The 16,105-nt window shown below is 40.6% G+C and overlaps 1 protein-coding gene across 3 annotated transcripts; it reads right to left on the reverse strand.

Moving 5' to 3' along the window:
* Nucleotides 1-7,304: 7,304 nt before the first annotated feature.
* mul1 (mitochondrial E3 ubiquitin protein ligase 1) lies at nt 7,305-14,270 on the reverse strand. 3 transcript variants are annotated; one of them, XM_029507353.1, is made up of 5 exons: nt 14,182-14,270; nt 12,870-13,008; nt 12,677-12,764; nt 12,411-12,531; nt 7,305-11,431 (listed from the first exon to the last, which is right to left on the reverse strand). In XM_029507353.1, exons 2-5 carry the CDS (start codon nt 12,987-12,989, stop codon nt 10,702-10,704), a joined length of 1,059 nt encoding a protein of 352 aa, XP_029363213.1. In that variant the 5' UTR covers nt 12,990-13,008; nt 14,182-14,270; the 3' UTR covers nt 7,305-10,701. The 3 variants fall into 3 exon arrangements, with proteins under 3 accessions (XP_029363213.1, XP_029363215.1, XP_029363214.1); XM_029507355.1 differs by having other exon boundaries at nt 14,208-14,224; XM_029507354.1 differs by having other exon boundaries at nt 12,870-14,231.
* Nucleotides 14,271-16,105: the final 1,835 nt, after the last annotated feature.

Raw genomic sequence — 16,105 nt, forward strand, 5'->3', positions numbered from 1 at the left:
GATCAGACAGGAAAGCCCCCCCCCCTTACCCCCTCAATATTTCAGTCACTGTCACAGCTCATGTACCGCAAGTGCCTCACCAAGGTTCAGTGTCAGCAGGTAGTGTAGATCTGTTCTTTGCAGTTCAGCGTGGCTAATGACTGATTGTTTTTCTTAAATATACGATGGGTACCCTCTTTTCCTTCTTAATCTTTTCTTGGTTAGTGAAAAATTTCACTTTCTCCTTTCATCACAGTGTTGTTTTACTCAGGTATTTCTTCTTTCTTTTTTTTCCCCCCACTCAGGCTGAATTGCATGAGTACTTCTGCATGTTTATGTTGCGATGATTGAATCGTCAGATTGGAGCCCGTGGTGCAGTATTTTGCTCTCTGAAATGAACTGAAAAATAAAGTGGATGTCATACAGTAATATTTTTGTGCTGTAATTGCGGTAGTAAGTGCAGCTGTAATAGTAAAAAGTTGTATTTTTTCTGTACTGGACCAGTTGTATAGTGCGGTATCTTTCACGTTGCTGTGCGTGCCTTTTTAAATATTCGTTGACTGTGTGAGGCTGCTGAAAGCTTATGTAATGTCTTTAAAACTGTCGATGCTCCGACTGGCTCTGCAGGTGCATGTAATAAAATCACTTTATGGTCAAAGCTTCAGGCTCTGTTGCTTTTAATGTCCCATTATGAACAACACGGGGCACCTCAGGGGTCGATGCTCGGCCCCCATTCTTTTTGTATGCACATCCTGATGCTATTTTGCAGATCCTTCCTTCCAGATGACAAAAAATATAAGCAAATCAGTGCCAATTGCTTTATAACCAATTCAAATTTTGTGAACTCTTGGATTTGATGAAGTCATACCTTACCAGCTGTGCTATGTCTCTATCGCTGCTTATATTGCAGACAGGGGTACATTACAAGGCAACTCTGGGTCTAAAAATGCCAGATTTACTCCGTATATGGGAGGGGAATAACAACCAATCAACACCAGAGAATATCAGCTGACAGCTTTTGGTCAAATTGCTTAAAAAAAGAAAATAAAGACGGAAAAAATTTAAACCTACAACCAAGAAATGAAGATGACTGGATTATTCAGTGTATAAAAGTGTCAGCAGACAAAATATTCACATTGTAGGAGGAGGAAAGTTTTTCATTTTTGGAATAGATTTGGGAGGACTGGCTTGTTTCTGTCTTTGCTTTGTAAACTCAGCTGGTTCGTCAGCTGATGCGGTTCACCTGGTCTATAAAAGCAGGCCATGCGCTCACCTGCCTCTCTCCTTTCCACCTGCTGGCATCAGTTATGCAACTCCTCCGTGTGCCTCAGATCCAAGCGCTGCTTTTCACATCTCTTTGCTTTGTTCGTGATCATGTGAGGGGGACGTCGGAAGGATCCATAACATCAGTTGCGTCGGCATTAACCCCCTTTATTTTCAAAAATTGCATGAATGAGTTTACCAAGAAAATGCACTTGGATTACTAAAACAATAAACATCCAATTTCCTCTCACTTCATGCATCTTGCGCCTTGTGATTTCAAACTTGCGGTTCTTCAAACTCAAAGGCTTCCCCTTGTTTCACTGCGGTTTGCCGTCTACTTCTGGCGCAAATCTGCTTGTTGTAGTTCACGACATGATTTCCCCGCTGAGTGGCACGATGTATAATTCGTTCTGGCTCCGGAAGCGATGTGATGTCAGGGTGACAAGTTGGGCTTGTTGCATGTTTTCCCTGTAAACACAAAGGCAGGGTGTTAGTTATTAACGGTGATGAAGACTTTGAATCATGCTCTGTTGCCTGGTTACTGACAATAAAGCCAGAAAAAATATGTTTGATACAATAGAATTTGACTTGTGTATGTTTTCCACATGGCTGTATTCTGGAGAATGACATGAATGAAGAAGGGCAGTTTAAATCAAACGTGGATCATCATTGGTGGTATGATTGGGGGAAAACTTTATATCATTTGAAATGAAGAACTTCACAGTCCAAGATTTTAATGAAGTGAAAGGAGAAAAAAAAGTAAAACACTGGAAATGAATGAAATGCAAACACAGTGGACGAAGGAGTACCACACGTTACCTGAAGGGCTGCCTGAACAGACAGGTTTTTAGATTTAAAGTCAGAGCCACTCAGACTGGGGGAGGATATACCAGAGCTGATAGTAAAAGTGTGATCATTTCAGCATGTATCTGGGAGGAGGGTTAATAGAGCGGGTGGTTTAGGGAGGATCTGAGTTACAGCAGCCCAAACAAGTAAAAGGTCCAATGCCTGCATTTACTTTCTGCATCGACCCGAATCTCTGCGCTGACGTGAACGAGCTTCCAGCCTTTTTTCCCAGAGTGACCAATTTCCAAGTAAAAATTGGCCGAATCAGAACACAGCCATCGTCTTTAAGGGATGTGTTTGGTGATTTCATCAGAGCAAAGCAACAGGCTGGAGGTGACTGCTGGTTGGCGTTTTCAGAAGAAGCTGCACATGAGAGCAGCTTTTTCGGAAATCCTGCTGTATTTATCAAACAGATGAAGGGCTGAGACCAGCTGACGCTCTGCAGAATGTGGTTTTGCCCTCTTACATGTAGATTTGCTTGTAAAAAACAAAACAAAACAAAAAAAAAAACCTTCAAAGTGTATCATTTAGCTCCACTCACACACTGATTATCTGTTTTACTCTCCTCATCCTGGCCCATGTATCTTCGGAAACAATTATCCTTTCACATCACAGCTACTTAGACTGCTCTGGCTGCAGAGCGGAGGCTGATGTCTAATTTAATCCAGGCCACTATATCACAGCAGTTTAATGTGCACGTAAATAGCACGCAGAACAAACATAAGTAATTGCACTGTCTGGATGAAAGCTGGTCCAGAGGTAAGTCACAGGGTTCAATAAATGAATCTTGTCTCAACTTTGGGGAGCAGGAGTAAAGAGGATGATAAGCAGTTCCCATGGAAACCATTAGTTTTTGTTTTGTTTTGTTTTTTTTTTTTTATCCCCAATGTCGTTTATCTAAACAGCTACAAGGAAAATGGTCTTAATAATGATATTTGTTTTGCCCACTAGATGTATAATTATTTTTCTGTTCAGGCATTTACATACTAATGCACTCAGAGACTGAAAAGCAGCAAAAACAGACGCGTCATTTGTTTGTCCTAAAGGAAATGCGACTAAAGCATTAAAAAAAAAAAAAAAAAAAGACTTTACCTTACTGAGAAAAGATAGTTCACTACTTTTTAAGACTTCTCAAGACCTGCAGATATTTAAGTCCTGGATCGTGGATGCAGCAGTGCACCCAACTGGTGCCTCATCGAGGCCAAAATCATTCGGGCCCTCTGCTGTGTCTCTCACTTTTGACATTTCATCAGTCCAAATTGTAAATCCTCACATAACCTGCTCTTCTCGTGCCGTCTGTAAATTGTCTGTGAAATTTTTCTCTAAAATAACATTCAAGCGACAAATAATTTCGAAGCTGAAATAGGAAAAATGCTCTCGTTCACCTGAGAGCCTGTTGGGACTCAAAACACACTTTGGCGGCACAGACTGACAAATAAACCGTCTTTGTTGGCCAAAATTCGGTACCAGCCCTGGATAACTCCGACAGTGATACGATAGACATCCCATTTTTGTTTTTGTATTAGGAAAGCTCACTACATTAATTGTGAGTCACTTAATGCCGGCATTGTGTTGATTATGTGTCACAACAAAGTAACTGTAATAGTAAGAAAGACCAAACCTTTTATCCGCGGCGTCGCCCAACAGCTGACAAATTATTCAGAAAAATAAATCATACTAATTATGAGCCATAAGAACAACTCTCACTTTTTCCATTTTATGGTACTTCTGTTTAACATTTCAGAGGAAATAGTGAAATGCAAGCTGCTGTTCATTTTTAGTTTCCTATTATACATTATAAAATAAACGTTGGAAATATAATACACTGATATTTTACATGAAAACATTATTCATGCCTCAGTAATGATCATAAAATCCATTTCACAGATTCTGTTGTTTTACTTTTCTGCTGACAGTTCAGATTTTCGATCCAGGACTATTAAAGTTTTGTTTCATTACAGTACAACTATTTTCAATGAATTGGACATTTAAAGACTTCTTGCATCACCGCTTGTATATGGCCTGAAGAACGACTGAAAAAACGTACTGTCCTGTGTTGTGTACCCAGGAAATATACAGGCAGCATCACCTCCACATTAAGAACTAGAAAAGACGACGCAGAACTGCAGAAGTAATAATTGGAACAAAAAAAGAAAAGAAAAGAAAACTTCAATCTCTCGGGGACAGAAACTAATAAACTCCCCCTCATGTGGAGGTGTGATTAATGAGCCATGTGTTTTTATTCCAGCACAGAGTGGCTGCGTATTGAGAATATGGATCAAAAATGTGTTAGTTTATTCAGAGTCTCTCAAACACCAGGTGTTAGCACGAGTGGAACATCAAATTGAAAAATCAATCCAGCGCCTTAATAGCAAACAGCACTTCTTAGATAAGAGAATAACTAAGTGCGGCTCTTTAAAAAGGGCCTTTATAGTGGCCCATTAGAGAGCGCCACCAATTCCAGCTAATCTGTTGTACTAAAGAACTGTCGTGAGTACAAACCCAATATTAGTCAAGGCTGAGACTTTGATCCATTAAACTGCTGTTGAATTAAATTACAGAGGTGATAGTTTAAATGTTTTTTTGTTTGTTTGTTTGTTTTTTTTTACTTTAAACTCTGTAAATTCTTCAAATTTAATGAAACCTCAATAGGAAGCTTTCGTCGCCGCAGCAGATCGCACAGCAACGTTCACCTGATTAGGTGGGAAAACGTTCCTGACATAAGCTGTTTTGAGGACCCATTTCTGAGGGCGACTGCTGCACGTGCAGGAAAAATGTGATCTCTGTAGTAAATTCTGCACGGTGAGCGTCTCACCTTCTGCCACGAGGCCCGTGTTTGCCTCTTAACATGCAATTCTTGTGCAGTCCCGATAAGTGGAGGATAATATAGAGGGATCGTCTTTGATGACTCACTCGCTGTCGGTGACAACTGCTGGTAAATGCACTACGGCGCCGGAGAGAAGGGTTTCCATGGTGTTGGGCCAGAGCTGCTGCTTTCATGTTCACAGCACAATGAGGAAGAGGCGTTTGTTTAGTGGGCAACTAGTGGTTGAGGACTCGATCTTGAGGTGTATTCGTTTTGATTTCAAGCAACGACACCGCAAACAGGCGATTACACATCTGACCTGAAAAATGTGAGGCACCTTTGAAACGGCTTCCACTTTCCGATCAGGCACCAGATTTTATACACGATTTAAAAATATCGATGCGTCGTCTGGTGTAGGCCTAATTTCACGGTTGGTGGGCTTCTCCGGTCTGTGGGTGACAAACGGGCTACAGCTGACTTTTTGTGTAATCATTATCACCAAGGACAGTTGACACAACTTCATTCTGCTGCCTTCGCAGGACATGTGCACCGTCCCGTTCACACCTGTCCCCGGAAAACAATGGCAGGACGCAAGCCGGAGTGCTCTTCACTGAAAGGGAGCACTTGAATGTCAATTTCTGTGTTTTATAAGTTCCAATAATTAAATCATCCAGTCGACTCAATTATGTTGTGCGTCACATAATACAAACATATTCAGATTATGAAATTATAATTAGACTAAACCAAAGGCCATAAATATGAATGGCTCATAGATCAGATAAGGTTGCCAGGTTGTGTAAACTCCTCCTTCAGGAGAGTCCACCGCTGGACTGTTTGACCCCTGATCTTCTGAAAATTGGCTGTAAATCACTTGGACCAAGATCCATTTATGAATTGCTTCATAACATTAGAGCTGCAGATTTTTTTATGGTGTAGCTGTTATTTAATTTATACACCGAGTTTGAGTCTCAGTGCTGCACTGTGCTCAGATTCAGGTTTTCCACACATACGAACAAACGCAGGGAAAGGCACATAAAACCTAAAATGGAATATGAATTTTAAGTGAGTCCATTCCCATTCTCTTCTCGTTCGTTGGTGTATTTATGCTCTCTCACGTTCCAGCTGTCAGCCCACATTAGATAGATGGATAATACTCAGCATCCTGGTGTCCTATTATGCATCACATCACTTGGGAAAATTTACAAGATGAACTTCGTCTGGAAACGCGGCATTCATATCAATTATTCCAACATCCCATTAAAAAATGTTTCATTTTGACTTCAGTTGTTTTAATAGACTTTTTTTCTGTCATGTCTCAGATCCTGTTTTATGATATGTGATACACAATCATGTGTCTGTTAACAAACAATAATTAGCTGTTTTTTTTTTTTTTTTTTTTTTGGTAAAAATATGATATAATCCCTTATTCCATTTTAGAAATGGTGAAGATTTGCTGTTTAAATTTTTTTATATTTTATATTTTGGACTGCTGTCAAACAAAACTCTAATTTTAACTTTAACTTTGGGAAGCTTGTTATTTGTGTTCTTCACTGCTTCCTGGCAGTTTAGAGACAAAAGGATTAAAATCATATTTATGCTGCTAAAAGAAACCTGTTATATGTTGCCACATTCATCAAGAGGCTTGTAAAAGAAATAACCTTTATCAAAATAAAGGTTAAGCTAATAAAAACCACAACTTTAATACATCCTGAGGGGAGCTCAGACATCTCTGCATAATTTCCCGTCAGCTATTCACCCAGGATCCATCAATATATTTTGGTCTAAGCCAAAAATGCCAAGCAGTTGGTGAAGCAACTGAAAAAATAACCCCCCCCCCCCAAAAAAAAAAGTCAGGGTGCTTCCTCAGATGGAAGTACACAAAGCTTCTTTCTTTCCCAGCAATCAACACAATAGCTGTTGAGATGTGAGGTCAGCCAATGGTAAAACAGCTTTTAGTGGATTTTTGAACCGTCCATACTTCCAACAGGAAGGAGAGCTTTCAGCCACAGCGGCTTGTTTACAATGTTGTGTCTGACATTTAGCTCAGGTTCCTTCAGAGACCGAGCGGCATCAGCTCACTCCTGGAAAACAGATAACTGTGCGCCAGCCGGTGAATACTAATGCAATGATAATACCAGGATCTTGGCATAATGCTAAATAATACATCTGAGGTTTCATGGCATAATGCGGGATGATAAAATGGGGCTTTTTTTTTTATTTTTTTTTATAATAAACAATCATTTGAAAGTAAAATTGCCATTAATTGTCTCAAGGTGATACAGATGGATAGACCTGCCTCCCTCCTGGCCTGAAACACTCACTTAAAATAAGATAAGATAGCCTTTATTGTCATTGCACAGCTGCCTATACAATGAAATAGGGGGAGCCATGAAAAAGCAAAAAAAAAAAACCAAACAAAAAAACCCAAAACACGAAACAGGAACAACAGTACATTAAGACAAACCAGGCGCAACAAAATAAAAACACAACATTTGGCTCCACTGGTAAATAAATAAATATGGATGAGAGCAGCATGGCCACAGGATTTGTCATTGCACTTGTCCGTGTTTTTATCTGTCCAACATTGCTCTGTTTATCTGGGTTGGTTTGGAACTTGAGCATGAAGTGTCCTAAGTCCTCCTTTTGAGACTCCTGTGGAGACCAGGGTGGCCCGACCGCAGTGATGGAACATGCCAGCACACTCAGTACTCTGAAGAAGTGGAGTCTTCCTCATCCCTGCTGTGCTGCGTGCCGTCGGAGATGGAAGTCCTCAGGAATTTAAAGGTGGTGACTCCCTCCACAGGGGATCAGGCCCATCTCCTCGGTCTTTGTGTTGTTTTTCACACACCGCACTGCCGACTCGTCTCCTCCAGTCATGAGCCCCACCGAGGTGGTGTTGTCCGTGAAATTTATTGTGTTGTTGTGGTGGATGGGAGAGATGTCGTGGGAGTGAAGGCTTACAGGAGTGGGCAGCACACAACCTTGGGGAGAGCCGGTGCTGAGGCTGATGGTGGAGGAGCCGTGGGAACCGATTTGGACATACTGTGGGCGGTTGCAGAGGAAGTCCTTAATCCAGGCACAGGCTTTAGGGGAAAAAGTTTATCTGTATCTACTGTCTGACTGAAACTGTTCTGTCCAACAAAAATAAAGATCTTAGGCCGTGTCTGTTACATTGAAATGAACAGACAATGACTGGATGATAGTGAAGCATTACAGATGTCTTTTTAGGACAAAGTCAAACTGGACATCTGCTGCTGATAAGCCAACTTTCGGGTTCATGGCATTACGAGTATATTTTGTTTTTAATATTTCAAAGCAAAAGGCAGTTAGAGGTGAAACACCAACTGCAGCAGGAGTTGAAACAACTGGCTGTATAAGAGGAGCATGTGGCTTTGCATTTATTATGCCTATTCATGCTCAGTGATTCCAAATCCTGAATCCTCCAAGCATCCTCAAAGGCAGACACCTCCCTCTCCTGGCAGAAATTTCCATCTTCCTCTAACAGCTCTCGTCTTTATTTCACACAACGGCTTCAACAAAATTAATAGCTTTTTTTTCCCCCCTTCCTAAAATGATACTAGCTGTTTCTTTTTTCTTTCTTTTGCCCAAAGTCCATAGTTAGGTGGCTGTGAAGTGGCCCCGGTTCGGTCTTTCACATGTTGCCTCTCTGTGAACTGTGGCTGTAAAGAGCCTGAACCCCTTGATCCACGTGCCTCTATTTGCAGGCACCCGGTGAAAAAAATCAAAAGGTGCAGGACGGGGTCGGCTTGCTCCTTCTCTCCACAACATGAAACAACCAGACAGAGCCTTGTACAATTATCCCCTCGCCTCACCTCACCCTTAAAGCTCTTGTACTGATTTCTTTAGTGTGAGCAGCAGCCTTTCTTCTCCCTCTCCTGCACAAACACGAAACCAAAAAGCCAACAGTCAGCCGTTGTAAAAAAAGATTAATACACTATTTAAAATCAAATGGGGACAACTCAAACCTTCTTAAACTTATGTGCTTTCCAAAAGAATCTTTTTTTTTTTTAAACAATCCTCCTATGGTTCATTAACAGCAAAGTACAAAACTGCAACCAAGCACTTTTTTGAGGTCCTAAATCCAGTTCCGTGCTTCCATTTAATCTGACTTCCACTTCATTTGTGAAGCAATACATGTATTTGACATCTGAAGTTATGAGTCACACTATAAATAAGACGTTATTTCCAATAAAACACTGGATGAGCTTATAATAACAAATTTCAGTGCATTCAACCAGCTGCTTGGTTTACCTCTTCCAGAGCTGGATATTCATGGCATCAGCTGAGACACCTTCCAACCTCTGAAATGCTCTGATTTTAATATTTGCGAGATGTCAATGAAGTGCTGCTTTGATTTGAAAGTAAATAAAACGAACCAAATATATAGACAGAACTGATAAAACAGTTGATTCACCATCTGTCCACCAGTTTTCACCAAATACCTTTGGCTGAAATTCTTTTTAGCATTTTGTATCAGTTCCAACATATAATGTTTTGTAACTGATGTAGTTTTTCTTTTTCACGTGGCATACAGTAGTTATGAATTGGGACTCCTGGGGAATCCCCCAGGGGTCAGTTCTTGGACCCCTTCAGTTCAATCTGTATATGCCCCCTCTGTGTCAAATGTTAGAGAACTTTAATACCATTTATCACAGCTGTGAATATGCCACAACTTTATGTCTCGGTCCCCAGACGACTGCAGCCCATTAGACTCACTGTGTCACTGTTGGTGGTTAATAAACAACTTCAATTAAAAAAAGGATAAAACTGAAATTATTCTCTTTGGCAACAAAGAGAAGAGGTTCAGTGTTTGTAACCTTAGTGCGTTAATTGACTCAGATCAGACTTTCAACAGCCACCAACTCAAAAACGTGACCAGAATGAAAAGTTTTGTCATCCCAAAGAGACCAGGAGAAGCTCATTCACACGTTCATCTTCATAAATTCAATTACTGTAATGGTCTTCTGACCGGACTCCCCAAAAGGAGCATTAAATGGCTGCAGTTCATCCAGAACGCTGCTGCTGAGGTCCTAACCAGAATAAAGCGATCAGAGAATATTACACCAGTTCTTCACACTTTACACTGCTACTAGTTTACAAATCACAGAACAGTTTGGGACCAGAATACATCTTTGATATGCTAAGAGAGTATAAACCGAGCAGGGCTCTTAGATCCATGGAGTCAGGTCAACTAGTCCAGACCAGTCACTGTCCTTACTTTTCTCTGTATGTAACGCACACTGAACCTTTGCACCTCTGTGTTTGAAATATGTTAAAATAAACTTGCCTTGCCTTACACAGTTCTATTATATGCCATGTGTACTCTGTGTGTGTCTTCACTCTTAAGTGCTTCAGAAAATGAATATAAAAATGTGACGCTCTTCGGAAGTACTGAGATTTTTATCAGGAGACAGAGCCAAGATTTGTCTGATCAATATTGACGTGCTCCTCATTAAGAAAAGATCTTGTTGTACCTCCAGGATGAAAGATGAGATTTAATTTTCTTTATCAAGATGAAAGGAGGGATTTCATTTTCAAGATTAATTACAGTTTCCAAATTTAATTTGAACATCGGAGGGAAAAGAGGTATTGCATCATGTTTCGGCACGGAGTTGCGTGTTGTTTGTGGAACAGGATGTGAAAAGAGCAAGAAAAGTACAGATCTAAACGTTCTCAAGCCTGGGACATCAGTGCTTGAATGGCTACTGACTACGTCCACAGTTACGCTGATGGTGAAATGTTGAGCCAACTTCCAATGTAATGCAAGGCTTTTGCTGATGCCCCCGTTAGCTGTTGTATAGAGGCACCACCCTGTCTATTGTTGCCCTGCAGATGGGGCATTTCTTTGGCTCTGGCAGAGCGTCGTAGCACCGTGCACAGGCGCACACATGACCGCATTCGAGGAACACGCAGGAGCGTTCCCGGCTCAGGCAGACGGTACAGCTGGTGGGCGATACGCTGCTTTCCTCTATTTTAAGTTCTCGCAGGCGTTTTCTCTGCTGCTCCTTGAACTCCTCCAGCAGGATCTTTTCCTTCTTGCTCTCCCTGCGCTGCACGTATTGCTTCCACAGGATGAAGACAAGCATGGAGCAGGCAGTGACCCCGAAGACGAGAGTCAGAATCCTCCACAGTCTGACGCTGTTCCCCTGCTTCCTCAGGAGAGACTCGTAGTCGAGCCGGGTGAGGAAATAACGGAAGCCCTGCTTGGGGGGCTGGAGCTTGATCAGGCTGTTATCCAGCACCAGCTCTCCCACCCCTGTGACGCTCTCTCCCAATCGCAGCATCTCCTCGGTTTCGTGTATGCCCTTGGGGCGTTCCCCGCTGATGAAGTGGCCGATAACACTGGACAGGGACTGGACTGAGGGATGGAAGTTCTCGTAGGTGGTCTCCAAGTCCAACTCTGCAGCGTCTAGCGGACGAATAATCCGGACTGTGGTGGTGATATTTTCGTCATGTGATCCAAGGGCAAAAGGGACAGTGTTGGTGCGCTGGTGGATGACTTTCTCTGTGCTGTTCCTGTGCAGAAATATATACCACTTAATGTTGAGGTGCAAAGAAATTATTATTATATTACTTTCATTGTTAATTCATCAGGTTAGGGTTAGGGTTAATAACACCAACAAATGTAGATTTTCATCTTATGATGATACAAACATGAGAAAATACAGCCACAATCATATTGAAGTCAGAGCAACAAGAACATTTTTGCTGATTGATTATTAAAGATCATTTAAGTCATTTCTTTTTCATTTTCTCTCCTTCTGTAAACAAGTACATAAAAGACATTTTAGTCATTTTAGAGAAAGATCTGGGATGTAAACTTAGATAAGAAAACATTAAACAGCTACAATTTATCGGAAGGCGGCTGTTAGGGTTCTGACGACAACAAAAATTTCAATTTTAATTCTCTAGGGCCCCTCAGGCCAGGGCTCAAGAGTTCCTTTTCTTACTTTTTGTCTACAAAAGACTAAATGGTCCTACCCTGAAAGATATTTGTGAGATGTGTGATGTATATATGCCAATAAGGAATAATCTGCATTTTAAAACAGCTTCATGGTTCACTTTTTACTTCTTTAATTTCTGTTTAGGACATCGACAGGCCTCTGTGCATGATAATGTACCCTACAAATTAACTTGCCTTGTCTGTGTAGTGTATATAATTAGCAATCTAGTCCGCTAGCTTTTTGCAGGTTAACATGCATTTAGTGGTTTGGTCAATAGTCTAAAGTACGGGACAAGATGCAAGTTCCTGTTTGTCAGTTAAATATGGGGGAGACTTTATCAGGAGAGCAAATGTGAAAATGCTAATGTTGTTCAATAGCTGTGGCTCGTGCTGTGAGGGCTTGTGGAACGGTGACAGTACAGCTTTATGCTTTATGAAGTTGGGTTTAACAACACAGCACTTAACTGTTTTATGGGCTCCATATTGCCTCCTGAGTGTCCTCGCTAAATCCAGAACACTATTAAGATTGTTTTAACCCTTTCACTGACTTACCAGAGGTGAGTGGTGCGATTCCACACCATCTTTTCCTCCTTCAGCGTCAGTCTTTCAATGACACCTTTGCAGTTTTCAACGAACTGGCTGCTCAGACTTTCCTTCACATTTCTCACAACACCTGATGCGTGCAAACAGTGTCACTTTAGATATGCATGTCAAACGATGCTCATTATTTATGTCTAGAATTTGTAGTGAAGATATTGCAGATGTTTAGTAAAAATATTATCTACAACACAGTGACTTTATTCAGTGGCTAAACACACCTTCTATGACAGCGTATGGGACACATCTTCCAGGTGTTTCAGACAGAAGGTTCCTCAAATCCTGGTCAATGGACACTTTCTTGGCTTCCTGTGGACAAAAAACATTTCGGATTAACAAACAGGCCATAGTAGGGCAATAAATTCACACCGCTGGGACATTCACATGACAATAACAGAATGAAACCTGGCTGACCTTCAATCTGGCAACTGTTGTAGCTCTGCTCCTGTAAATGGAGTAGAAGAGAGCAGTCAAGGCTGAGCTGGTTGCTAAGACCACGATCTGTGCAGTTGAGGGTTTCCCACTGGAGTCCATCCTGTGATCTGCAGCGCCACTGAATGATCAGAGTTAACAAGGACGGATTCCACTTAACTTTCTGAGTCAAATAAATTATTGTTGTTGAACTTTTACACTGGTGCTGGAAGGGTATTCTGCATTGTCTGCTCCAATGCGTTTGTTTCACCGCTGTTTTACTTTACAGATGAAGATTTTGGCATACCAATCAGTTGGATCAATTTAAAAAAATATATATATATGATGAAATGTTAAAGTTTAAACTGCTGCTGCGACTGAGGTTATTTTCACTTTGGATCTGCCTGCGAATGGCATTCTCACTTTTTTGGTTCAGGAAAGGTCGGTAAAGTTGGTAAAGTTGGTCCTATCTAAGTACAGTGTTTGTTTTCAAATCTATATCCTATTTGGCCCAGAAAAGAGAGATTTTCTATTAACTACCAAGTAAAGCAGCAGGAATCAGCCATATTTCTGATTCTGACTTTGAATTTCGTAGAAAATAAATAAAGAGTGACGTGAAACAACACATCAAAGATTTAAACATACTTCAAGGACATCTTTTTTTTTTTTTCATCTCAAATTAGTATTTTATTTTATCTGAAGTGAGGGATTGACATTATAAAGCTTCTTGTGGTAATTTTTGTGTGATTTGTGTTATATAAGCACACCTGAATTAAGATCTTGTTGTTGATACCTTTTGTACTGTGGAGTTATTACTTCAGAAAAGTATTTCATACATCTATCAACACACTGCAAACAAAAGAGTCCAGCAAAGCTAACCTACAACTGTTGGAAAAGTTAAAATGAATCACAGTCTGCACGGAAACAGGAGGAGGATGGTTGTTATTTTTCTAGCGATGGCTGTTTAGTTTTTAATGTTTACACCTGAAATAGCACGTCTCATATTAATATTTGAAGAATTGGCGTAAGTTAACTCAAGATATATCATGCATTAGCCTTGTTTTGGTCACTGACAGTAAACCAACGAAACTAAATCGTTTCTAATTTCATCTTTTAATTTACTTTTAGCCCGAACGACTGACTGGATTTCCTGGTTGAGTTAGCTAAATTAGCAGGCTTGCTAGCTGCTAGCCTCTGCTAACCGCGCTAGCATGAATTAGCCTGCCGTTAAAATAAAGACCAAACGTGTCCAAATGCTGTCTCCTCTGTGAGTTTAGACCCTTGTATTTCGAAATAAAATGTTTTCCAAACTTGCCCACAGCCGTCCCTGAATCCAGAGACCTTCAACAGCAGCTACGAGGTCTCCAAAACAAACACAAGTCACACCGCCGGCCCGCCGGAAGATGTCGCTGTAGAATCAGTCATTTTGCTCAGGGTTGCCAGGTTTGCCCCCAAACATGGCAACATACGGATGCCGCTTGCCAGGTTTGCCCCCCAAAACGTGGCAACTCAATTTTCTTTTAAATGTCTGTATATTCCTAAAACATAGATCTTAGGATGGTGTCACTTCAGTGACTGTGCCCCTATAAAATGGGATAATTAGTTTTGAATTATGTGAAATCTGGTTGGAAAATTAAAACATACCGAAGTGGGTAATATAGCAGAAATATTCTGCTGTCAAAGTTACTATGGATGTGATGACAGCTGCCAGTTAATTGCTTTATTCTCAGGCAAGTTCTGGTGCCTCTCTTCTGTGACAACTAAGCAGATACGTGGACACGTATATGTAAGAAATAATTCATAATTCGTGGTTGTCTGTCAGTCATGTCAGTTCTATAATACTGAATGGATTCTGTGGACGCTGAAAAATTAATCTGGCCAAGGCCAATATAAAGTCCTTTTCATAGGTTACATTTTGACAAGATTAATGAGGGATGACTACCACTCTGACAACGCAGAACGCTTTAGGTTATAATCACACATACATTCATCTAGCACTTGCTCTATGCATAGTGTGTCTCTAACACGTACTCTCAAATACAGATGGTACATCCTTGGGGGCAATTTAGGACACTAAAGGAGAAGGCGAATGACTCACCAACCTTCTGACTAGTGTGGCAATATCTCCTCAGCCACAGCCGCCCTTCCTTTGGAGAGATAAAAAGAAAAATATGACAGGAAACTTTTTTTTTCCTGGCAGATTTGATTTGTGAAGCATGGGAAAGACACCAAAGTTCTTTAATTGTATTGTATTGTGGGAAGTTATGATGATATATCACAGATTTGTAAGCCAGTGTGGAGATATTTGTCAGTTGGACATTGAAGTCAGTTGTATGTGCACATTGAACCGTCTTCTAATTAATTACAATGCAGTTTTGTAATGGAGGAACCGCTGAAAAGGAAGTAAACTGCATTTGGTGATTAACCACACTGGATAAAAGAAAAACAAAAAATCAAAACCCAAAAATCCAGATAACCTAATCCTAATGATACGTCCATTCAACTCTACACTTATTAGAAATGTGCTTACACCTGTGCAAGGCAGGGTTAACGCTTCTTCACATCCCCTGTCCAAATAGAAAAAGAAGTGATTATGATTTAATGGACAAATGCCATTCGATTGATAACGTGTTTATGTTTCAAGAAATCTAATTTTATTTTTGTAACCCTATTGTAACTGTTTGTTGTTGTGGTGTTTTTCTAATCTCTCCCGTGCTATACTTTATTTATCTACTGCACTATTTCTTAATTTCTCCTGTGTCACTGCAGAGGACATAAAGTCTGCACTGTAGTAGAATTCATACTGGTTCCAATCCATAAAAATGTGAAGAAGCAACCACAGACCAGATGGAGGTCAGGAACACTTTCTTGCCCCGAGTTGACCCTGCAAGCTAGTGGATCATCCTCAGCTGCATACAAATTGTGCTTTCTCACCAGGACTAATGGCGGTTTCTAACAGCAACCACAACTTCATGCCTACTTAGACTTCTCACCACGGAGAGATCAGTATCTATTCCATAACAGAAGACACAATGCGTGTTTCAGTGCAGACGATTGGACTTTTTGTTTAGTGAATTTATCTTCATATCTGACAAGAACCAAATTTCATTTCAATAACTGCTTTTCCTTTATTCACATAGACAGATGTTTTACCTCAAGCTTCATGCACTATCAATACTGATTGAATCTGCTCATGACGCCAGGTAAAAAACATTTATCACAACTTTCAGGTCATTTAC

The sequence above is a fragment of the Echeneis naucrates genome, chromosome 7, assembly GCF_900963305.1.
Source record: "Echeneis naucrates chromosome 7, fEcheNa1.1, whole genome shotgun sequence".
In the NCBI taxonomy this organism is placed as follows: Eukaryota; Metazoa; Chordata; class Actinopteri; order Carangiformes; family Echeneidae; genus Echeneis; species Echeneis naucrates.